General features: G+C 30.4%; 2 protein-coding genes across 2 annotated transcripts; both read right to left on the bottom strand.

Moving 5' to 3' along the window:
- Nucleotides 1–3,716: 3,716 nt before the first annotated feature.
- On the bottom strand, nt 3,717–6,112 carry LOC129966283 (uncharacterized). Its single transcript, XM_056080701.1, has 2 exons — nt 6,061–6,112; nt 3,717–4,288 (listed from the first exon to the last, which is right to left on the bottom strand). Exons 1-2 carry the CDS (start codon nt 6,110–6,112, stop codon nt 3,717–3,719), a joined length of 624 nt encoding a protein of 207 aa, XP_055936676.1.
- A 4,043-nt stretch (nt 6,113–10,155) lies between these two features.
- On the bottom strand, nt 10,156–17,757 carry LOC129966095 (DNA repair protein SWI5 homolog). Its single transcript, XM_056080472.1, has 5 exons — nt 17,602–17,757; nt 15,463–15,517; nt 13,770–13,888; nt 11,874–11,968; nt 10,156–11,796 (listed from the first exon to the last, which is right to left on the bottom strand). The coding sequence occupies exons 1-5, from the start codon at nt 17,643–17,645 to the stop codon at nt 11,732–11,734; spliced, it is 378 nt and encodes a 125-aa protein (XP_055936447.1). The 5' UTR covers nt 17,646–17,757; the 3' UTR covers nt 10,156–11,731.
- Between the last annotated feature and the right edge of the window lie 8,355 nt (nt 17,758–26,112).

The raw sequence follows: 26,112 nt of genomic DNA, 5'->3' as shown, positions 1-26,112 counted from the left end.
GAAATGGATTTATTTGAAGATGAGGGATTTAGAGGTAAATTCTTGGAAAAAGTATATCGTGCATTGCTAATAGTACTACTAACTATCATAGATGCCGAAAGAGCGTTTTCAACAGCTAGTAATTTTTGCACAAAATTACTTTTCAGGCTTAATGACAGTACAATGGATGCATTATGTTTTTTAAGATCACATTTCAAAAATTTGTATTAGTACCACAAACTGAATAGTTATATTTACACTTTTTTGTGATTTAAATAAATAAGTTGTTCCTTTACTTTTTGGGGATTCTTTATATACTGTTATAATTTATAAATTACAAATTATTTTTTGTGATATTTATCCTTTCTAATAAAACTGGCAAATAAAACAAAAAACACCTGTGTTTTCTTTCTTTTTCTAAAATTTCTAATACCGGTATTAAAACTGGTATCCCGGTATTAAGATCTAAAAAATACCGAATACCGGTATTGAAATTTTGGTCCGGTATTGCAATCCCTAATTGAGAAGTCTTTGACTCTAATCAATCCTTTTACCATAAAGATAGATAAAATCTTTTACAAGAGAATGTCCTCCAGTGATAAGACGTATAACACAAATATTTATTCTCACATTGTGGCCAGAAAGCTACCGCATCAATTTGTTTAGTTTAATCATTGATCATAAGTCTCACTTTCAAATTACAGGAGAGCGGCTTGGAATGGATTTCATAATGTAGAAGCAATTTCAGGCCAAGGAACATATCTGAGTAAACACCCAAATCCGATTGATATTATAGCACACCAACCAATGAGATGATTGTCAATAGTCATGAAAAATCTGCGATCAATTACCTAGCAAAATTAAAAGCAATTGTATCATTTTTTTCTCTTTCGTTTGATTGCAGAATTAACATTTTCAACTAGTTTTATCAGAGGGAATATCCTTTACAGCATTTTCTCTTAGACATAATTTTAAGAAATTACGAGTGTCAATAAATATCCAGAATCTTCATGACAAAACTATACACAAAATTGTATCCAAGTAACTGGTTTCACTTTTTTAAATTATGAAATTGAAATGTATAAGTGTAGGAAGATAAATTATGTTAGATTTCGCCAACAATTAACAGAAATCTACAATTTTGATCATCAGGTACCAAAGGTTGACGACCTCGGAGTATCCAAAACTCCGTGCATAATTCTGAAAGAACTATACGAACACTCAAGTAATGTACACGAATGTGCGTGTGTCTAATCAAAAAATGCACGAAATAATGAGATACTTTAAGTAATATTGGAAAGTTCCAAAATATTATCTTTTAGAAATGGGTAAAAATGAGAAATTTTTGAGGATTTCGGTAAGGAACGGTTATTTTCTAGTGAGTTGATTTCTACAAAAAAAAAAAAAAAAAACTGTTTTTGAATGACTGAAATCGAATAGTTTTTTTGCTTTATTCATCTTATCAGTTGTTAATTCTGAAGCAAAATTTGTCAAGATTTACAGATGTGCGAAAAGCGATAAATCCGCGCTGTTATTCTTGTGTATGAACTGAAGCGAGATATATTGATTAAACTTTGGATAGTTGATGTATGTGTTTTTACTTGACGAGCTTCTATATCCATTAATAATTTTTTGTCGTTTATCGAAATATTTCGGACTGGACAGGCGTCCGGAATTTGCCCTAACCAACGTGGACCGTTCCACCAAATTTCTAGATACGGTAATTCTGCAGGGAACATTCCAAGGGAAAGATGATCTGTTATGTTCTGAGTACCTGAGCAATGTCGCCACTACGCTGGAGGTGTATTGAAGAATTTCAGTGACTCGGTTGCATACGAATATTTACCATCGATTAGGATCGTTTCTTATCCAAATTAACCCCTTCAGGACCAGCGAGTGTAGAACGAAGAGCTCTCACAAACCCGAGTGCTCCGAAGCGCAGCGTCACCACGGGCCCATGCAGTTTTCGCCGTTAAGCCTAAGTTTACAAAAAAAAATTCATATAAAATCATTAATGTAATGACTTCAATTTAACAAGTAACGTTTGAAGTATACTACTACTTAATATGTATTAATATAAAGATTGCGTCATAAATAGAAATGAATGAAATAAACAAACACTTAATTTTTAACTATACTTACGAAAACAAATATTATACCCATGAGAAGAAAGCTATAAATATAAAAGTTGTATAATATTTCACTCTCACCCCCAGGTAAAGACATCTGAACGCACTTTTCTTAACGAAAAATAAATCAAAGCAATCAATAAGAACGCTGGAGTCTTTTTAAATCACACATGCACTTTCAGAGAGCCGTTTGTTTATACCAATAAATCTATCAAATCTAGAAACGCAAAACAGAAACAAATGCCTGCTCGCATATGAAGGTCAAATGCCATACAATTAGACTGTTAAATATTTCACTCATTTCATAATGGGAAAGCAAAATACAACAGATCAAAAACATACAAAATACTGTGTAGTGATCCCGAAACTGGAAACAAAAAGTCGTACCCCCCCCCCCCCATATATAAACCAATAAGCATTCCATCCTTTCCCCCACTCAGTCATAATATAAACAAAATCCCAGAGCAAAATAAATCATGGTTCTTTAAACGTCCAATCCTCTCTAAAGAACCGAACACATGAAATTGCTTACATGTTTAAATATCCCAGATCAAGTTTTAAAAAAAGTCAGAACCGAAAGTGTATATTGAAGCTCAAAACTCTGTGAGATATACTCCAAAAGTTATAAGGGACTTCAACCTCATCTAGTGTTGTTTAAAAATTTAAATAGAACGCTTCAAATAGAAATAGCGCCGGTGTGATCATGGGCCCATAGAGGGCTCATCGCGTATTTGATATCGTGGGCCGTGAAGGGAGACTCGCGTGATCTCGTATACGTGATCATGGTCCTCAACGGGTTAATACGACAGTTGAATCACACAAAAGTGTATATGTTTGATTACCTAAATCAGTTTCTTTGAAAAAATAGTTAAGTAAATAAGCTGCTAGTAAGGCTGACAAAAGTTCAGGCCGTTCAGGTCATCCAACGATGAATGCGTATCTTGTTTAGAGATGATATTTCAGACACTTATCGGTTAAAATTTGCGGCGATGACTGGAATTTCGTCCCATTGAGCTCCAATGCGCCACGTGGTTTCAAAAAGAATTTTTCCAACTACTGATGCTGGTGCATAGAGGCATAAAGGATCGATCATACAACTTTGAGACAATTTTAAGAAGTAAACGTTTTGTTGCAGGGACAGAAAACTGATAAATACTTTCGTTTATGTCTGTATGAAACAGGTCTTCCTTGATATTCCAACTAATTCCTAATACTTGCGTGTTGCTTTTAAAGGTGATATCATTTAGTTCCCAAACAGCCTGTAGGATCTTGGAGTTTGTACTCCATTTAGCCAAAGGTAAACTTATCTGTGCCATTAAATCTTGTATTTCTTGGTAAAGAGTTGTTACTTTCTCAGCAGTATTTACTCCCATAACAACGTCGTGCATGAAAATAGTAGGGTATGTATCAGAGTGCATATTAGTTAATTCACGAAGTGTGGCGAAAAGCAGACTAAAAGTCAATGTAAAAGGTAGACGGGAAAATCGATAAGCATTTCATTTCGCAGGTGTATATTTTTCCATTTATATCCTTTTCTGTTTTGAACCACAGGAGTCTAGTACAATTTCTATCCTCTTCACCTAAAATAAATTGACAGAAGGCTTGACGTCAGTTGCTCGTGACTGCGAATTTGTGAAGTCGAAATCGTAACAGTGTTGTAAATATGTCTGGAAGCAAATTAGGACCCTGTTCAAGAGCATCATTTAAGGAAGGATGCCCTGGTGTATGAGAAGAAGCGTCAGATAGAATTCGCCATTTATTTTTGTTATCCTTTCGTTTTTTCACTATATAATGATGCAGGTAAAATAGTTTTGATTCGTTGCAATGACTATTATGGGCAAGTTCAACAAATTGATTATCGATATAATTTTGCATCTGCTCTGTGTATATATCTTTTAAGTCTGGATGAATGAAGAATTTGTTACGGAGTATTTGAAATCGCTCGAGCGCTATTTTGTAATTATTAAATGAAAGAATCAACTCTGGTATCCATGGCAACTTTACAACACGACGGTCATCAACTCTGCAAAATGAATTGTGAAAATCACTTAAAACTTCAGAATTACGAATGGTCATCTTTTTATCTTGCATAATTTTAATGCCAGTTGTTTCCAGGTTCCAAAACTGTCTCATCTGATCATCCAGACTGCGTACCAAAGTTTCAGCGCTAATGTTGTGAGCTGAAGAAACAGAATAATATGCTATAGCAGTGAACGAACGGTTGCTGGAAAGAATCCATGCAAATACTGGAGGCATCAAAACGAGTTGCAGAAAGTCAAATAGAAGATTCAATATGCACTATAGTCCAATAAAAATCAGCGCCTATTAGAATTCTAATAGGTAAGTTGTTTAAATTGTCTGATGGATCAGCAAGTTGCAACTTTTGACTATGAGCAAAAGAGACAGGTTGGGGAAGAAAAGGATGAAAAACATAAGTATTTGAACTTTCAAATGCTTGTATATTTATTGTTTAGTTGTTCCAAATGCTTGACAAGATAAATTTGACTCTCTGTCTTGTTTGTTGGAATGAACTCGAACGGCAGAGGGTTATGTTTTTCTCAGCTAGTGATTCCCAGTTGAAGTCGATCAAACTAGGATTAATGAAGCTAGACTGACTCCCACCATCTAAGAGACACCATGTTACTTTTGGGGTTTACCGCTTGGGCCAGTTATATATACTCGAGCAGTTTGTAGATGAGTAAATTTGTTAGTTATAATGTCAACGTTATTAGTAGAAGTAACTGAAATGGTAGTTAAATTTGGATTATTCTCCACAGTTTTACAGATGGAGACATGATATCTTTTTCACATTTATAACAACGGACTTTGTCTTTCCGAGGGCAATGATTAAGGCCACAGTTTGTGCATAAAAAACAACGATTACTATATTCCAACTTTTGCTCACGAGTATCTATATCAGTTACGATGTTAAAGTCTTGCCGCCATTGTCCATTAGTATCACAGAAAGCACAAAAGGGAGTACGTTTTTTAATTGGAGTACTGTTCTTGGAATTAACATATAAGCTAGCAGTGGAAGGTTTAAAATCATAGTGAACAAACTGCTCATCTCTAATTTTCAGATTTGTAAGTGCGCCTTCTACCTCTTCCGACAGAAATTGTATTAATTTTGCTATATCTCCCTCCAAAATTTTCTGACGATCCGCGAAAATAATCTAATGGAACAAATGTCAGCAGGAAATGCCCGTAAGATTTTAGGAGTTAAAATTCGACCATGGATGTTAACATCCTCCCCCAAAGCACGTAGATCTTGTAATCACCTATTGCACTCAATAAAAACTTCATTCAGTGGTGTTGACGATGGATTTCGTATTGGCGTCAAATTTTCTAAAAAAATTCAAATGAGCTTGGATAATTCTATTTTTGTCCCCATATTTGTCCATAAGGAGTTTTTTAGTAGCTTCCTATGTATCAACAATAACATTTATACTATCGACCAATCGTTTCGGCTCATCTCTTAAAAAACATGCTTATCAATAACGGAAAGATTTAGATTAGCATCTACGGAAGATTGAACCTGTTCCGAAAACCTCGTCACTGTTCTACATTGCCTTTAAATGATTCTAGCTTAATTGTAGGCAATTTAACTGTATAAGATTGAGTAACAGGCGTAGTAATATAAAGTATAAATTCATCGTCAAATTATTATAATTAATTATAGATGAAGAAGTAACGTTATTCGCAGTTGGCGCAAATTTATTTTGAATTATTTTTTTAGCTTTAAAAATTACGAATGTAGCATTATCTGTATAGATTTCACATTGTAAAAAATCGTGTTCGTATTCTTCGTCAAAAAATAAATTAAGTATTTCGTTATCTATTAGTTATATTTCATTTAAAGCAGTCGTTAAACGATTGCAAATATATTCAATTTCTTCAATTGAAAAATCGTCTTTTATGTTACTGATTTCAGCAGAAAAACGAGTAATATTACCTTGAATAGTGAGTTGTGCCAATTTGTCTATAATTTCATCAGGAGTCGCCATTGCTGTAATCCAAAGAATAAATTTTTAAAAAAATTACTAAGAAAATAAACTTGCCGATATTTCAGAAAGACAAAAAGTACAAATTCAAGGTCCTTATACATATTGTTTGTTTAGTCACAGTTACTATTTAAGTTAAACGTTCCTAAGACTGCATTAATTTTATACTGAAAGGCAAAATTTAATACAAAATATAATTCTACAATAGTGGATTCATTATGTGGTTTCGGTACCATATATTGAGAGACCTTAGTATAACATATATTTATCTTCTTCACGATACATGGAATTTTAATTATTAATTACAAACTAACTTTCCCGCCAAAAAAATATTTTCATTTCCCCACCGCCAAATGATTACGGCTTCAGTTTCATTTCCCCAACAGTCATGAGGCTAGGCTTAAGATTTTTCGGCTGATTATTTGAAACGATTCTATTTATTTTCTTAATAGTTTGATGCATTTAAAATTAAACATGGTTAATTAATCGATCTTTCAGATTCATTCTTAAGTACTTTTGAATTAAAATAAAACAGAATAAAGGAAATTAAAAATTTCTAATCTGCATAGCATTACCCTAAATGACGTAGAAAAACTCACGCATTTGCGTTACGTTTCGAATCCGAATGTTCGAATTATTTATGATCCTATCTGAAAACGTTTCTCAGGAATAAGATATCATTTTCTACAATTATTTTTTAATGCATACAATAAATTTGATACGTTGCAACAGATAAAGTATCACGATCTTATGTTTGAATTTTGTATTACTGTGCACGGTGGCAATTCTCAGAAATAAGATATTTTATTTGAAAATGATTAATTACAAACGTTTTAACAGATCACTGATTAATATAACATACTAAAATTCTGCTTTTTTTAATTATAAAGAAGTTTGGAAAAATACTTGGAGGTGCACACGGATAATTATTACTTTTCGTTTTTAATGAATTCCAATTCTTTATCTGACTGTTTATTAAGAAAAATGTTGTACGGCAATAACATTTGTTACCTTCATTGAATTTTCAATTAAATGATTTTATTTCTTTTGTTAAAGATATCGTAAAAAAGGTAAGTGAACGAGCCAATAATAAGTTCCTCTAATCGGATAATAAAAAAATATTAACTCATTTGTATGCTAAATGAAATTTAATCTTTTTTTATATAAATTATTGAAGATATGATAATAAAAAATGGTTACAATAATCGTTTCAGTTTTTCATTTCTTTACTAATAAACTGCATGTACGTATCAAGTTACGTCAGCTATCATTCACTTCAGCTACAATGCTTATCATTATTTAATAAATGTTTCTGAAACTGATTTCATTTTGTAAATGAATTTTGAATTATTGCAACAGACAAATGTATCAATGACGGAATAAATCTCATGTCAACTTCATGTGTGGAATATAGAACTTTTTTTTTTTTTTTTTAAATCTTTCCTTTAAGCTGAGGAAGCCAGAATCTGTATCACTGAAGTTAGAGGATTTATTATACATCATAATAAATACTAAGAAGGAAGGTATTAAGAAGGAACAAATTATTTGTTCATTATTTGACAGTCACAATTATCTGTTAGCTCCAAGCGATTCTAACAGATGGCGGTATCTGTTGACTGGATTGAGTAAGTACTCTAACAGATGGCGCTGTGTTAAAAGTACCAACGTTTCACATAAGCTACAATTTAATGGCATAACAACCACGTGCTGCTGGGGCTAAAGTATAAGTTAAATTTATTTCGTAGTAAACGCAATACAATGAAATTCAATTGTTCTTACTTTTTCAATTTTGGTATTAGCATAGCCGACCACGTGTTATTTCGACTGAAGTATAAATTGAATTCATATTATAGTAAAAATAATACAGTGGAATTCTTCTTGCTTTTTAATTATTAGTGCTTCATTGTTCAACAATCTTTAAATAAAATGCATGTTTAAAACAATCATTCTTATTTGGTTTGGTTATATTAACGTCCCGTTTGAAGCAACACGAGGGCTATTTTGGGACGGACCTCGTCATTTTGAACCGCGGTCAGATGACGAGGACGACACCTGAGCTGGCACCCCCCTCTCCACACCAGCGGGAGGACGTTTGGTCATGACGGATTTAACGTGAAACGTTGAAACACTTCGATTGGCCATAAACATGCGCGTACAATTGCAAAATGATCCATCAGCACAAATATTTTCTGAACAATTACTAGATATTGGGAACGGTAAAATAGAACTGCAACCAAACACGCAATGCATTAAACTGCCAGACAATTTCTGCACTGTTCTTCAGGGAAAAAATGAATTGATTCAGAGTATTTTTCCGGATATACAGAGTAATTACTTGAATCATAACTGGCTCAGTGATCGGGCTATTTTGGCAGCCAAAAATGTTGATGATGACGAAATTAACTTCCAAATACAACAGTTGTTACCAGGCGATCTGATGTCTTTTAAATCAATCGATAATGTTGTTGATGAAAATGATAGTGCAAATTTTCCAATTAAATTTTTAAATTCACTAGATATACCTGGAATGCCACCACATAACCTTCGATTAAAGATTGGTTCACCTATTATTCTCCTGCGTAGTTTGAATCCACCTCGATTATGCAACGGTACGCGTTTGGTCATCAAAAAGATCACCGGAAATATACTTGAAGCTACCATTTTAACTGGAAAGTTTAAAGGAGAAGTGGTCCTGTTGCCACGTGTTCCGATGATACCATCAGAATCTACGATACCCTTCAAAAGGTTACAGTTTCCAATTCGTTTAGCTTTTGCCATGTCTATAAATAAATCTCATGGCCGAACAATGTCCATTTGTGGTTTAGATTTGGAAAATACATGTTTTTCTCATGGGCAACTATATGTTGCATGTTCACGTGTAGGAAAACCGTCAAATCTATTTGTGTTAGCTAAAGACAGGTTAACCAAAAATATTGTGCACCGATTAGTGGTAAATTAAATTGAAATTAAAAGTATTTATAATTCAAAATAATAAACATTATTGTCAAAGATTTAAAACTATCTGCCCTACCTATCTCATTTATAAGTTTAGGTGTTACATGTTTTTTACTAACGACTTTGTAATGTACTCATTTGTTACAAACTTGAATACAAAAAATAAAGAAATTTAAATTTATTTTTTTTTTCTATTGATTTTTGCTCAATATCAACGGTAGTAGAAAATCAGTCATGGAGGTCCCCATGTTTTTTTTACAAATGGCATCTGTGTAAAAAAGCATGGTGGTCCCCATGACTAGTGTTCTCCTACCGTTTCCCTTGAATAGTTTACTACTATGTAATATAACAAAAACCTTAGCCGCAGCAACGAGTGGCCGGGTCTGCTAGTATATATATATATATACAAATTTAAGAATGGGATATTATACAGTAAACAATTCAACAAGGGATCAAAAGCAAACAAAATTTAAGAAGATGCATGTATTCCATAAATATAAAAGTGCATGTATCTGTTTCTTCCAAATTGTCTACCTCTACAATACTTGTTATGTAGAAACAATTAACCAATTTTTATTTTTCCATCAAACCACAAAATAATAATAATAATAAACAATAAAAAAGAATTTCATTATTGTAAATTTTACATGTAATCTTACAGAAATTGATATTTTATTTTTATGCAAACCAGATTCAGTTAAAATTTAACAGATTATTTGGCTTATGAATTTGTCTTTTAATACTATAAAAATAAAAGTGTAAAAAACACTCTATATATTTGAATTCAGTTTCTTTCCAAAATGCATAAAATCTCAATACTTATATATCAGATTATTACTAGAAAACTTCTGAGTACCCAAATATTATTTAGCAGAGTTACATTTAAAATGAATATAATGCAAATATAAATTGCAAAATTACTTCATATTCAAAATTCTTTATTATCTAATCAATGTTTGTAAAATGCTGTAATCTTTAAAAAGCATCATTCAGTATACTATGAAATAGTATCTAAATAAAAAGAATTATTAGTAATACAAACTTATCTACAAGGTAAAATGTTTGTACACTGATGAAATAAATACCTGAATTATAAAAATGCAGCTTCCATATACATATGAGATAAAATTCAGATGACAGAAAATAAATTTTCAAGCATCAGTAAGATCAGAATAATGCTAGGCAATAGACAAAATAGAAATTTTATTAGAATAAATTAAGTATTTCAAAAATATTTTTTAAGTAATTAATCTCAAAAGACACTATTTTAAACAACTGTGATCTCAACACAGCTCATTTTCTTAACAAATGTACTCTTTAATCAATGGCTAACTAGATAATAAAGGGACATGGTAAATGTTGAAAGTGGGGGCCTTTAGAAAATAAATTTATCAATACTACTAATTACAAAAGCATTTCCTTTTTTGAGATGTTAATCTCAACGTTTTCCTACTTTTTTCATTTAAATTCACCATTATACAATTAACACTTGTAAAATGTCATAATAGTACATAAATGTTTCAATAGCATTCTTCAGTGTATTATGATATTGCAATCAAATAAGAGGATTTGCGTGCTATACAAACTTATTAACATGGTAAGATGTTTGTAATTTTGTAAAATAACAATTCATGGGTGTTTATTTCAAGTTTCCATTTCAGAAAAATTCTTCAAAATCTAATTTTTGCTACAGTGGGTATTCATTTGACAATATTGTTAAATTATATATTTAGCAATAGTGTCTCTGGTGTTATTTACAACCATCCTTCACAGCTAGTCGTGAGTATTAGGAATTTCTCAAATAGGATGGCATTATTAACATAAATATGAAAATGAACATTCATAATTAGCAATGATGACACAAACTAATATATAAATTTGGCATATACAAGATGATTATTTACTATGGTACATGCAAGAATTATTACATTGTTAGACTCTGCAGATTTAATAAATAATTATTAGGCATAATATTTTTACCCAACAAAATTCAAGAAAAATTGCACTCTTTTGCAATTTTAAGATAAGCCGTGTAGTTAAAGAAATTTATTCATGATACATCAGTAAGAAAATATTATTTTCTGTGAACAATTACATTATTAATTGAAAAAAATCTTTATCACATTTCAGAAATATGTACATATATATATATAACAGATAAATATGGTATACACATGACGTCTATTTACAATGACAATACATATATCACAAATGCACGAGTTTCACATGATGTGAATTTAGGGCCAAATAATAAATGACTCAACTCTTATGCCAGAATCAAATTAAAAGACTATTTATTCTAACTAGTAAATTAAAATTCAATAAACACTATATTATAGATGATTATAAAGCTTTAACCATTTTAAGAATGTTAAAAGTTAAAAGTAAATTAACATTATAAATTGTCAAGAAACCAGAATAATTTGTCTCAGACAAAATTATTTAAATACATATATACATATGATACAGAAACTGAATAGAATAATTACAAACGCTAACATTTGTAAAATAAAAATAATAAACATTTCTAAAAAGATAACTTTAGAATGTTCCACATTATTATTTTAGAAAATCCTAGCAATTTTTACATAAATAAAATTGCTTTAGAATAGCTACAATAACCAATAAGTTTATAACTTAATTTTTTAGTGAACTATAAAGAGAATTTTAATCTTCATCTTTCATGCCAAAATCTTCATGGACTTCCCTCACAGTTTTTTGCTCAAGAACAGCTACAAAGAAGGATTTATAATTACAACAATGCAGAAATAATCCACAGAGAAAATCACTTTTATAAATTACCACTCACCTATTCTTCCCATCACCATCTGAGCTACATCTTTAATTTCATTGTACTCATGCAATTTATCAATATACCATTTCAACTGACTTTCTTCATATCCCCTGGAAAAAATTAATGACTTTTAAACAAAAAAATTTGAAAAAAGTGTTAAAAGCAAACTAAGAGAATATTATTTTTATATATATTTTAATTTATCTTAAAATGCAAGTATTTTTCTACTATGGGAATTTTTTTTCTCACACTATGAAACATATTTCTGTAAACTTTGGGTAAAAGTGTGGTTTAGTATGCCCCTTGCTGCACCAAGGATGCCAACTCACTAATAAAATAGCGCACAAAATAAACAAATACTTCTGCATAACAGTTACGGTTAACTTTTTCTGCATAAAAATTATGATCTTTACAGATAAGAATTGGTTTCTCTGAGATTTTTATTTATTGATTGATTTTTTGAACCTTTGGGATCACTATTGCTGCTCACCTTAACAATTTTTAAATAAAAATGTTTTTACAGACTGGCTGCGCTGGTCTCTTGTGTAAAGAGCAAAATTTAGAGCATTCGATGCTTTCAGCATCTGTAGAAAGCTCCGGGCAGAATTTTTTAATTTAAGAAAAACATCCTATGGCTTTGCTAGCAGCGGGAACCTAGTAGCTTCGCTAGCACATTCAACATAAGGGCAGGAATAGTACATAATCAAAAGAAAAGAAAAAACAGATGAAGAAGCAATCAAAATATTCTCCATACAAAATTTCAAACAAGCATCCTTTCCCTAATTTCATTAACAGGTAATTATATATATATATATATTCCACTCACCCTTCATTCATTCTGCAGGTTCAAAATATTTAATGACATTCCTTTCACAAGACAACTATTCTTGCACAGTTGCCGACATAACAAATTATAAAGAGAACCATCAAAGCACAAAAAGAATTACAAGAAATGTAAGGAATTCCATTGCAGAAGATTTTTAAAGTAAGAATTCAGACAATTTCTTAAAGTGCATACCAACAGTTAAAAATTGCAAAACAAGAATTATTTTCTGTTCGTATTCACAATAAAAATAATATTGCAGTGTCTTATTAGTAGTAAATTTTTTTAAAATTATAATAAAGCAAATTAAAATCTTTAATAAATATTTCTTTTATTATTATTTTTAATTTGAGATTTGTCATAAAATAGTTGTAGTTTATGTACAACTCAACCATTCCAAAAAGCAGTAAAAAAAAGAATTATGGTTGCTAAAAGATCATTTCGTTGGATTGCCATATTGGCGAAAAACTCGGGGAGCATACAAAAATATATTTCAACCAAACTTTTTATTTAAATTATTGTAAATTACTCTAGAAAACAATTCACTTAGGCAAAATAATATCTAAGTTCACTTTCCAGATAAGAATATAAAGTCATGATATGAAGTGGATTCTCTTTAAGATGCTTGATTCACATTCACTGAGAAACAAGCTATTAAAAATTGCTAAAACATGCCTTGCATTACTGATATAAAGAAAATAATATGACTTATCCGTCAAAGTATAACTGTGTTTAAAAGAATCAAAATGTATTAAAATTTAGTAAGATAACTAAAAACAGATTTCAAACAAAAACCAATGTACAATTTTTTTTAAAAAAGAACCACGTTATTATACTTTTTACATTTAATCGTCAACATACATTTAAAATAATTTCTATAAAATTAAAAACATTTAATAAACTTTGCAAGTATATTTTTTTTCACATTGCTATTTTCAAATACAAATTTCACTAAACTTTTAAAAATGAAAGATACTGTAAAGACACTTGGTGGTGGTGGTGGGGGGGGGAGCACCAAGTGTTAGCTTGATAAAGAAGCTTTAAAAATATTTTAAAATATGTATAATAAAGAAAGAAAAAGTTATTACTGTTCTTCTAATTCATGAATTGCTTTTTTTAAATCTTCATTTTCTTGCCATAGTTCCAATATGGCTTTCTTCATATCTTCTAGAGAAGCATTTTCAAACTGCGAAGATATCTTTTTTTCCTACAAAGAAACAAAATGGCAGTAATTAATTTCAGTGTAACAAAAAAAAAAGGGATATGTATAACAATAAATAAATTGAAAACATTAAGTATATCCAGAACATCAAATGATTTGAAATTCTTATAGTAAAAAATAAATTAAATGCATTAAATATATTTAGAACATAAAACAGTCCAAATTACAAGATCTATTATTCAGTGCAATACCAAAATCTATCATGAATAAAATTTCAGATTTTCCACAAAAGGAAGAATTACTATGTAAACCTTTGGGTAACATATAACAAAATTTTGCAACAGATAATTTGGGGCAGAATGGAAATTAATAAGAATGGTATACATCATTTATAAAATAACCATAATAACATAATAAACATACATGACCAGGCAATTTGTTAAAAAAAATTAGTGTTGTGCTCATTATAATTTCATTTACCTGTTGATCTAAAGCTCATTCACCTATCTATATCAGATGACACAAGTTATTTAACCTCCAAGTACACAAATTAGGTTTATTTATATCTAATCTCTAGGAATAAACCAGTTCAATCATCTTATTTGTACAGTTTCTTAAAACTATATGAGTAAAATATTCAACAGATTGCAAGCATTTGATTTGAAATCAGTTGAAAAATATGATGCATATATTAAAAAGTATGCTGCCTTCCCAAATCTAATTTAAATAAATTTAAAGTAAATTTTTAATAAAAAAAATGTACACAAAGCCACAGTATCCATCGCATATACTCAAATATTCTGATAAATGCAATATAAAAAATGCTCAAATATTTAAAAAAAAGTTCCTGAAATTAAAAATAATACATGCTATTGTAATTAATTAAAAGATTTACAATCATTACATTACATTAGATCATATTCCTGTGTTTTGTTTGAGCTTCAGTTAAATTTTAAATAGTCATAATTAAGGAAAAATTTATTGATTGAAGGTCAAGAAGCATTAATGGTAATTATTTCCCTTGACATGTAAATAATGGAAATAAAAATGTACATAAAAAATAATTTCTGTAGTTTTAACAATATTTTTCTATCCCCAAAGGACAATACAATTTATTGTAAACAAAGATCTGGTGAAGATTTGAGAGTGTCCTCGTTACATCCGTCACTCATACAGTAGGCTGTGACCCTCATTAGGTGCACTGTAATGCAATTCCTGCAAAATTGTTAATTTTTTCTAATTGTTGCTGTTATAAACTATAATATGTAGAAATTGGATTAAACATTTAGAGATGAAAAGAGAAGAAACATCATTTCCATTCATTGTAATAATTCATTAAAAATTATTCAAAATAATACATAATGAATATTATTGTGTAATGTGATGAATTATTAACATACTGTGTATTGTATCCTTAGAAGTAATGATAATTTAACAGTTAATTCAGTATAATAACAGTAATTGACAGTTAATTCAGTATAACAGCCTATATTTTTTTAATGGGCCAAACAGAATACTTAAAATAATTATTACAACATTTATATTGGTACAATAATATTGGTATAATAATTAACACAACATTTCTATTGGAACAAAAAAATAGCAAAAAAATTTTTTACCTCTGGTGTTATTAAGGGACTTTTAAAAGATGAGGATGGTGAAGGTCTAAGAGATCTAAAATCAAAAGAATAGTGCAAATTCAATAATTTTTCCTAGAATATAAATATGCAAGGAGTATAAAAGAGCAACAGAACATTTTCACAGATTTACATTGCATTTTAAAAAGAAATGCAGCTATTTATTCCAGAATAAAAAAAATTCTTTATATTCCCAATTTGAAAATGCACTTTTTATCTTGTAACATTCATAACAAGCAAGAACAAACAAAACTGTTTCACACATCTCTAAAAAAATTTTACAACTACACGAAATACATTTCTCCTATACAACTGTTTTAAATATATATATTCAACATAGCAATGTATTTTATATTTATTTGAAGCAATATGATTTTTAAGGATGGAAATTAAAATTAACTGGCTCATGTTTAGGTTTTAATTAATACATCTTATTAATAAGGTACATTAAAATTGATAAATATATTACAAACAGTCTGCTTTTAGAACATTTATATCATATACTGATAGAGTTGTGGTATAGTTAAATATTATTTGGGCATTTATATGATGACTGTGTATATAACCCAAAACTAGGTCATTTTAAGAAAGTGCCTATGTGAAGTGTATTGGTGATCAAATTTTATTTCAAACTTAAAACATTTAAAATTTATATTCATATATAAAATCTGTATTTTATTATAACAAGTATCAGTTCTGCCCATCACGCTGAATTAAGAGAATACATATTTACAACTTTTGCAAAATGAGTTTTTAGATACAGGTTTAATAGAATTAAAAATATGTTTTAATAAAAAAAAATGAAAGTGTACAAACAAAATTCTTTATTACAGACAAATTTTATAAAAAAAAGACATTTATATTATTTTATATAATACAGACATACATTTTATATTTCATATAGCAGAGAAATTCTTCATGATATCAAATTTTGACATGATTTTTCGAGATTCTATTATTCTCTATGAAGCCCTCTCTCTCCGATTTATGGCACAACATAGCTGAAGCTTCTAGTACAATCTTGACTGCCCTCTCAACAGCTAATGGAGGGCAAAGCAAGGGTAGTCAAGACAATTCACCTCAAAAATTAGTAGTCAAGATATATTCCATTATCAGTCAATGATACTAGTGTAAAGTGATGCATTAAATTTTACAAAAGGAATTTCAAAAAGGTGAAGTCTATTTTCTTGATTGCTGCAGGCATCCAAAATGCAAAGTATAGCTAGTTCAAGAATATATTTCTAATGTCAATCAGCATTACAATCAATAAATTTTCAACAAAATAACTGTTACTTTTAATTACAAGATCTATCTTTAATTTTAATTCTGTATGTAAATACTTAGTCACAATAATGAGTTTAAACATGTGCCATCCTCCATCCCTTTATAGGAAGGATGTAATTCTCAATGATCACATCTAAACAACAATCTTACTTCATTTTTTTTTCAACTTCATTTATTTTTTGAACTTGAATCAATACTTGATTATTTGATTGTATGGCGACTAATGATCATAAAATTTCCAGTCTAAACAAAATCTAAAAGCCACCAAAATAAAGAAATAATCAAAAAAATTCTTTTGAGCTGGGCAATAGTTACATCAACACTTTCACGAGCTCTGAGTGAAGGAATAAAAAAACTATCATGTCAAGCAAATTCTTTTTAAAGTTATCTATATTTTCCTTACTTAAATCGACACGTGTAAAGAAATCGGTACCAGAATCTCATAGTATATAATGACCGGGACAAAATATTTCTCTCTTTGTTACGCTTTTTTCTCTTTTTGGTCTTATGTCGAGCTGTAGATTGTCGCTTTTTGCTGATACATAAATTATGCCACTCGGGGTGGAATAAATACGAAATTTAAAAGTTCAAAGTGTCGTCTCACTCTTCTCGGCCAAGCAACTGCACAAAAATATTGTATTTACATTATATATAAGAGTTAAAATAAAGATATTTTTATGCTTAAAATTTGGCAAAAAATACGGATTAAAACAGTTTTTTTAAATTGATACTTTTAATCAAATGTTCGAGATTATCAGTCTTTAAACAGATAGATGATTCAGAATAATTTTATATCATTTGAAGGTTCCAAATTCAAAAACAAAATTATAAAAATACCTGCGCTTGGACTGTGAAGTCTTAGGAGTTGTTGAAGTTTCCATTTAATAAAACGAACTTCTTTAGAAAAATATTAAATATTCCCACAATTCTTATATAAATATTCCAATATACATGAAATAATTTCACATTTCAAATCGAAACGGAAGGTTTCTGTTTATACATATAAGGTTAAAGATACAGTTATAAACAGATTGCCTGATCAGTAACGATCAATCCATTCAAGCAAACAAAAAATTTCATACGCAGCAGAATTTCATCAGCAGTAAGACAAAATTTTAATTTGTTTATAAGCATTTTCGATAAAAATAAAATGATTAAAAATTGTCCTAAGACCTAACAGGGACAGGGGGAAAAAGAACTTCATGACAAAAAATATTTTTATATTAATCATTTCAGTTAAATTCATTTAATTTCTTAATAACAAAGTCGATTATTTTACGATGTTCTTAATTACATAAAAAAGTTAACACTAGTAGAAAAGTTAAATATGCAAAAGATATATCGAAAAATATATCTTTAATGATCAGAAGAAATTTCAGTGTGTGATTTTAACAATTCAAAATTGTACAAAATTAACTTGATTACCATTTGCAATTGTAGCGAATTGAAATGAGCAAGGATAGAACCTGGGGCCTTGTGGTTTGCAGCCCAGTAACATGACTACAATACAAAAGCAATTGCACGTGTAGCGTAGCTGTTAACTGGCTTATCTTTAGTGATAGCTTATAAGTCAGTTAACTGGCTTATCTGTAATGAATAGCTTATAAGCCAGCTAACAGCTACGCTACACGAGCAATTGCTTTTGTATTGTGGTCATGTTACTGGGCTGCGACCCACAAGCTTCTACGTTCTATCCTCGCTCATTTCAGTTCGCTACACAATTCGTCGTAATCATGGCAATGAAAACTTTAACCGATTTTCTTCAAGGAAATCCTCAACATCAATTTGGATTACAAATTTTCAATCGATACAGACAATTTATTTACATGATAGTCACATGACAAACGTAATGTTGCAAGTCATGCTGCCGTTTAATATCAACTGTAACATGATGTAATGTCTTATGAGCAGAAAATTGCAGAGCTTTTCGATTTTTAACAATTATAAAACGAAACAAAATATTTTTTCAAATTTTTCAATTAACAAATTTAAGTTATAAAACAAATTTAAGATTGTGAAAATTCCAACTCAAGTCTATTACATGAATTGGTTTATATTCCATTTCTTATAAGTTTATTTAGCAAAATATATTCATGAATTAGCATCAATTTTAAATTTTTTGTTTTCTCTTGTACTAAATTTTGAGGAAGTATTAAAATAATAATAATAATAATAAATCAAACTCTAGGTTTTCACGAAACTTCTCGTTTCGGAATTCTCTGAGATTAAAAAAAAAACAAACCTATTCTTGACATTAGGTCTGTCTGTCTATAAATACTATAACACAAAAACGCTTTGAGCGATTGAAATTTGGTATATAGAATTACCACCATATAAATAGAGTTTTATCAAATTTTTTATGAAATCTATTGTCAGGAATTCTGTCTGTCCTGCTATTCTAGTACAATTGAATTTGATTACTACAAGGAGTTAGGTAAATAAGAATTAATCCACCCGATCAACATCTAAAATATACGTAATGATCGAATTCTAAATCAAATCTGTCAAATGATTGATCGGCTGCGGTTGAGTGCATCTAAACACAATAACTCATAAGCGCAATGACTTAAATCAATGAGATTCATTATGTTATCTTGTGACTACAACTGCAGTTTCCTGTCAAACTTTGATATCAATCAGCCGACAAAAATGCGTCTAAAATATATATCCTCTCTATAGATTCCGTAAAATTGCTAGATTTACGCCAAAGATCTGTTGTTGTTTGTAATGGCACTTGCCATGGACAAGCTCGCTGACGAAGTCAGCGATTTTAAGCCGATGGAGCGTCTCTTGTTTTAGTAGCGCCAACTAGGGCCAAGAGTACGTCTTAGCTACTCACGCATCACATTCGCTTGCACAACCCCTTTTTACAGGGGGGAACATTCACGCATCTCACAGATAGAACAGGTGAAGAACAACCATGCCCGAACCGGGACTCGAACCCAGGAAGCCCAGATCACGGGGAAGAAGCGCCACCCCTATGCCAGGACGCCGGCACGCCAAAGATCTATATTTCGAAAGTATCGTTCACCAAGCCATGAAAGTTATTCGTGATGTTATCCAAGATTCACAATTTTATGCTAAGTGGGAAAAGATGTTTAATGGGGAGTATGCATGAAAATTTTAAAGAAACCACTCCCCTTGTTATACAAAATATTAGACTACATACAAGGTGGTCAGAATTAAAACACTCCTACTCTGAGCTCTCTATATAGCTAACTACTCAGTATAAAGGATCCAAAATTGTTGAACAGGAAGTAGTGGAGGATCTGTGACGCAGTCCTGGTTGAATGAAGATGGGGACACCTACTGGACTCACGTTGGAAACGTCAGTTGGATTAGTGAAAACTTACAGATACTGCACGAACGTTCACAAATTGGTGGATTGGATGATCAGCAACATTTCGCTCAAAACTTAAAACGAGCAATTAATCATTTGTAAAAATTAAATAACATCGTTGTCCTTAACATTTAATCCACTTACATCACCATTCCAATGACAAGCTATTAGTATCATTATCCAGCAGAATACTTCGAGTTCTTCCACTTCTTTAAAGAAGTATACACGATAATATTATGCTGAAAATCCAATTTCTAATCAATTCCCTCATACTTATGACAGCCAATATAAAACCTTCAAAATCAGATCTCTTTCCATCAGACAAAGTAGCATGCAAAAGCTCATTCCCACGATACTGCCTCGATTATCTTTATTTTAGTCAGACTGGAGTCTTAATTTGAAATAACACGATCGGTTTTCAGCCAGATATATTAGTATGAAGTCATATTCATATGGCAAGGATCGCAGTCGAGCCCACATGAATTTCTAAATAATTGTACGGCATACAATCCAACAGAAAGGCCTTCAACATATATTATCAATAAATATACGGCTGGTTTTCCATGGAGTCGGATTTAGACCCCCAGATGTTCCCATCCCATGATTACACCACCAGATGACTGCGGCTCTAACTGCAGATACTGAAGGAAGCAGTCGCACCATTGTTTTTATCAACAGAATATTTTAACATGTTTTTCCTACGGAATTTACAATACAAGGAGAGCGTTGATTAAAAAGAATCCTGGAAACATTGGAGAGTCATCTTAATCATGCATCGTTATCACTATTAATGTAAAACATTGAGAATAAATAACATATTCAATAACTGCGCATTTGGCAAGACCATGTTATACAACACACGCGTGAGTACATGCACATATAGGCAAGAATTATCGGGTCAAAGTCAGAGGGAATATGCATTTGATCATTTTTCCTTTGATCAATTGTCTACTAAATTTGATAGGTATTTATAACTTTAAATTTCGATTGAAATTGAAGAAAAATAGAAAGATTACATAAATTTTCCTTTAAGTAACTTTTGGCGGTTTTGAGTTATTACGTTCGGATATCCATTAAGAAATATAGTCAGTCAACCTTCAGAAGGATGAATTCAAAATTTGATATAATCCTGAATCCAAATTATAAAATGAAATACCAAGTCAAATTCATTACCATATATCTGAATTCTTTAACTATGACGTTTCATGTGCTCACATGGATAAATACATAGACTTCGAATACTTTCAACAAAAACCGAGATAAATCTATATCTTTGTTATGTAGAAAATGTGCTAAAGCTTCCGCTTTTAGTGCAAAATAATATTTTTTAATTATTGTGTTCACATGCAAGCACAATTTTTTTAAAAAAATCATTTCTTTGGAACATATATAGTCTGAAAAAAAAAAAAAACGGAGATTCCTCAAAATTTCGAAATGCATTTTTTTAATTTTATGAAAATTTTTATCTTTTCTATACTTCTTTCATGAAACAAGGGGGTGAGGGGCAAAAACTTTTTTCATAAAATTGATTGTGATAAAATGAATTCAATTGTGATCATTTTCATAATTTCATTTGTTTTATATTGTAACACATTTGGAATTTTCTGTCTTCATGAATAAAAAAAGGTTGTCTGAATCAGCTTTTTGTTATTTTTAAACAATTTATTCTTTAAAAAAGTAATTCAGAGAAAAAAATACTACAGTTTCACAAAACAATAATGAATTTTTATATTTAGTCCATATATCTGCTATACGAAATCTACATGTCTGCATTTATTATGCTTTATTAACTCAGGTATTTACTATGTTCATTGTGTCATTAAACTTTCTGTTACCGATAAACAAACAAAATGTTTACAAAACATTTCCAATTAAATTTGTAAATATGTAATATAATGTCGTACTGAGAAGTCCACGATTCTAATCAATTTTTTAATCATAAAGATAGATCAAATCTTTCACAAGAGAATATCCTCCAGTCAGACAATATAAAACAAAAATATTTATTTTCACATTGTGGTGAGAAAGCTACTGCATCAATTTGCTTAGTTTAATCACTGAATTGAAGTCTTAATTGGAAATTACAGGAAATCGGCTTGGGACAGACTTCATAATGTAGAAGCATATTCAGGCCAAGGAACATATCTGAGTAAAAACCCAAATCCGATTGATATTATAGGACACCAACCAATCGGATGATGTTCACTAGTCAGATTTCTGTGGAATTGGATCTAGAGTTGAAAAACATGCGACCAACCAACAGGCAAAAGCTAAAAGCAATCCATCATTTTTTTTCTTTTCTTTGATTACAGAATAAACATTTTCCAACTAGTTTTATCAATGGAATATCCATTTGAAGAGGAATATCCATTTGAGCATTTTCTCTTAGGCATAATTTTACGAAAACAATTACGAAATTCAATAAATATCCAGAATCTTTGTGACAAAACTATACATCAAATTTCATCCAGTTAGCTTCACTTTTTTTAATTATGAAACTGGAATGTATAAGTGTAGGAAGATAAAGTCTATTAGATTTTTCCAACAATTAACAGAAATCTACAACTTGGATGAAGCAAGTACCAAATTATGTCCTTTGTTACTTTTTTTAATGTTCATAATTTTAAAATATATATATATTGCTTTGGCACACATGGTAATCTGAAAGATGGAAATCCATTAAAATAATTCAAGGTGAAATTTTTTAAGTATTACAGTATTGTCTACTCAGTGCACATTTTTTAATTATTGCTAGTAATAAAATCGATTCAATTTGAAAACTGCTTCGAGATCATATTTATTTTTTAAACTTTTAACAGTGACATGATCTTTCATCTAGTTAAGCATTTTAGAATTGATTAAAAATTTCTTTTAATGCACATTTCTATGCAGGCACTATACCATCAAAGGTAACTATGAAATTCTTGCTCAACTATGTTGTTAAACATTTAATTCATTAAAAGTTAAAATTCAGAATATAAAAAATATTATTGGTCATAAAATAATATTGAATTTTTTCACTTACTTATTCATTCATATGTCAGCATATTTTGTGCATATGAATTGCAGTTAGTTCCTTTAACTCAGATAATCTAGAATCCAGTGAATAATTCACAATTATTTTTATAAGTAAGAAAAATATTTTGATGAAAATTAGGTCGAAACTGCATAATTTTTTTTATCAGTAATATAAATGGTAATAAGTAACTAAAAAAAGAGCTATTTTATCAAACACATTTTGTAATTAAAAATTTCAGCTTGAAATTTTAATAAATTTCCACCTTTCAGATCACCATGCATGCCAAAGCAGCATTTTTTTAAAAAAAATCATAATGGCAAACAGACTTATCAAAACAGTAAAATGCCTGTGATTTATGAAATTGTTAAGACATTTTAAAATAAAATAGCTAAGTTATAAACAAATAACATACAATGGATCATCATATTTAGCTAGACCGCCCAGGGTTGGCAAGAGCCTTCTTCTGAATTCTTTTCCACCACATTCTATTTTTGACACTTGTGCACCAGTTTCTTTCCTGGATAGCCAGGAAGTCTGTCTCCACTGACTCCATCCATCTCATTTTATGTACACCGCTTTTCCTATTTGTTAGAGGTTTATGTAAAATAATTTTTTTAAAAATTTAAATATGGAATCATTATCCATTCTAAATATCTATTCCAGTTCATATGACTTATCTTTATAAACTTTATAATATCTGTCTCTCTGTAGATTTCATATAGCTCAAAGCTATATCTTCTTCTCAAACATAGCTGATTTCTATCCCACCAAGAATGGCTTGCAGAATTTTTCTTTTGAAAATGATTATTTTATTTTCTCCAGCTTTGGTCAAGGTGCAGGTCTCTGAGCCATAGGTAAGTTTTGATCTAATTAAGGTTTTATATAGTAAAAATTTTGTATTTATTGATAGTAGTGAGGATTTAAAAAATCATTTCAATTTGTAAAAGCCTTTATTTGCATTCATTAGACGACCTAAAATCTCTTTTATGCTATTGTCATCAGTAATTATAGAACCAAGATAAGTAAAACTTTGGATAACCTGAAATTTGTAAGAACCAATTTCTAGATAGGTTTCATGGGAGGTTCCATTACGTAGTACAGGTATATATTTGGTCTTTTCACAGTTTATAATAAGTCACATGCTATTAGCAGTATGCTCTAAAGAAAGAAAAGTGTCTTTTAATGTGGAAAAACAGTTCTTGAAATGACGTCAATATCGTCCACATAGATCAAAATTTGTGTTGATTTTGAGAAGATATTGCCTCTGATGTTAATTTTTGAATCTCTTATGACTTTCTCTGCAGCAACATTAAAAATAAGACAGGAGAAAGAATCACACTGCAACATACGATGAATATGCAAATAAAATTTAAAAAAAACAACAACTTATAATAGGAAATAAACACTGATTAGGTCAAGTGATAAACAAAACAAGACAGCGAAACCTTTATCTGTAATTATTGCCAGCTAAAATTAAGACTTTGTTGGATATTGCCAATTTAATATGAAAAAAAATTGCCCCCACACAGTAAAATTAATCCATAATCAACAAAAATGTGAAATCAGGGGTGTTTGTGGGACCCCAAAAAATCCCCGGAAACTTTTACGGACTTACTACCGGCATTTTGGAGTTTCGAGAAGGGGGGGGGGAAATGAAAAATTACAATTATGAAGTATTGAATGACCTAATTATAAAAGTTCAATGAATTACTTTTTTTGCAAAATTAATAACCATAAATTTTCAAACATATAAACTACTACATTTTATGCAAATCTTTTAAATTACCTGAATTAATTCTTTTAAAAAAAATTATCTAATTTCTGCTGCTTTTTTTTTTATTTTCTGATGTTTGTGGGCTTGTCTTTCTTTTGTGGTGAACTTCATAATTGCAGGAAGGTTGACTTTTATTTTCCTCATTTACAGTTGAAGAAATTTCCTCGAGAACTGCACATGCAGAGGTAGAAGCAGTTTGCTTTTCTGCTAATGTAGAAGGTTTTTCAGAGACTTTTATAGGTGACTCATCTGAAATACATGTTTTTAAGTCCTCTTGATATGTTTTCCAACTTCTGTTCATATTAAGTAAGAGATCTTTGTGAATTGGATCAGTCATTGGATTTTTTGAGCCATATTTTTCACATGAGGTTTCTTTAGAAGCCATTAAATCATATTTAATAGTCTGCACTGCATCTAGGGAATCAATCTTAAGAGAGGTTCTATAGTCAGTGACAAGTGCATCCATTAAGTTGAATGCACTTTCCACTAATGGGCCATGGAAGCAGCTAAGGCAGGCTTTGACCAATTTAGCCAATGTAGGATACTTATAATCATTTGTGAAATCATCTTTTAAATTAAAAACTTTAGACCAATATTTATCAATTGTACACTTGACTTGATTTCCACTTTCATCAGATGTGTAGAGCATTTCTTTGGTGATATCAATATCACTCTGGTATAACCTTATTTCAGCTTCTACTTTTGACTTTTCATTATCACTAAAAATATGGGACATAAAAGATGATAATTTTTCAAAAGCTAATATTGTACTGGTTTTACCTCTTAGCTCTGGATCTAATGCTGTAAAACTAATTAGATATGAATTTTTAAGGGGTAATTTCTGTTTCATATGCTGAAATTTCTAAATGAAATTCTCTTGCGTACATAAATAAAAAAATATTTCAATAAGCGAAACGAAAAATTTACACGTGCATCAATAAATGAAACGAAAATTTTACACAGCGGAGAAAAAAAAGTTGCGAAGCGATCAATGACAAATAGCTGATACGGCGAAAAATCCCCCTTCTCTACTTATTGGCGCCACGCCAGTAGAGATAAGACCTTTGAACCCAGAGTCACGTTATCGCACATCTGGTCGAACGAAGTCTCCCCCTTTTTTTTCTGCCGCGCCTACTTGCCGAAAAGAATCCAGAAGAGAATGTCCGAGAACCGGGGGAATGAGTCATAACTCGCAATAAGGAAAGAACAAAAAAG

This window comes from Argiope bruennichi, chromosome 4 (genome assembly GCF_947563725.1).
Source record: "Argiope bruennichi chromosome 4, qqArgBrue1.1, whole genome shotgun sequence".
NCBI classification, from domain to species: domain Eukaryota; kingdom Metazoa; phylum Arthropoda; class Arachnida; order Araneae; family Araneidae; genus Argiope; species Argiope bruennichi.
The sequence above is the reverse complement of the archived record's forward strand: the minus strand, read 5'-3'. Positions and strand labels throughout refer to the sequence as shown.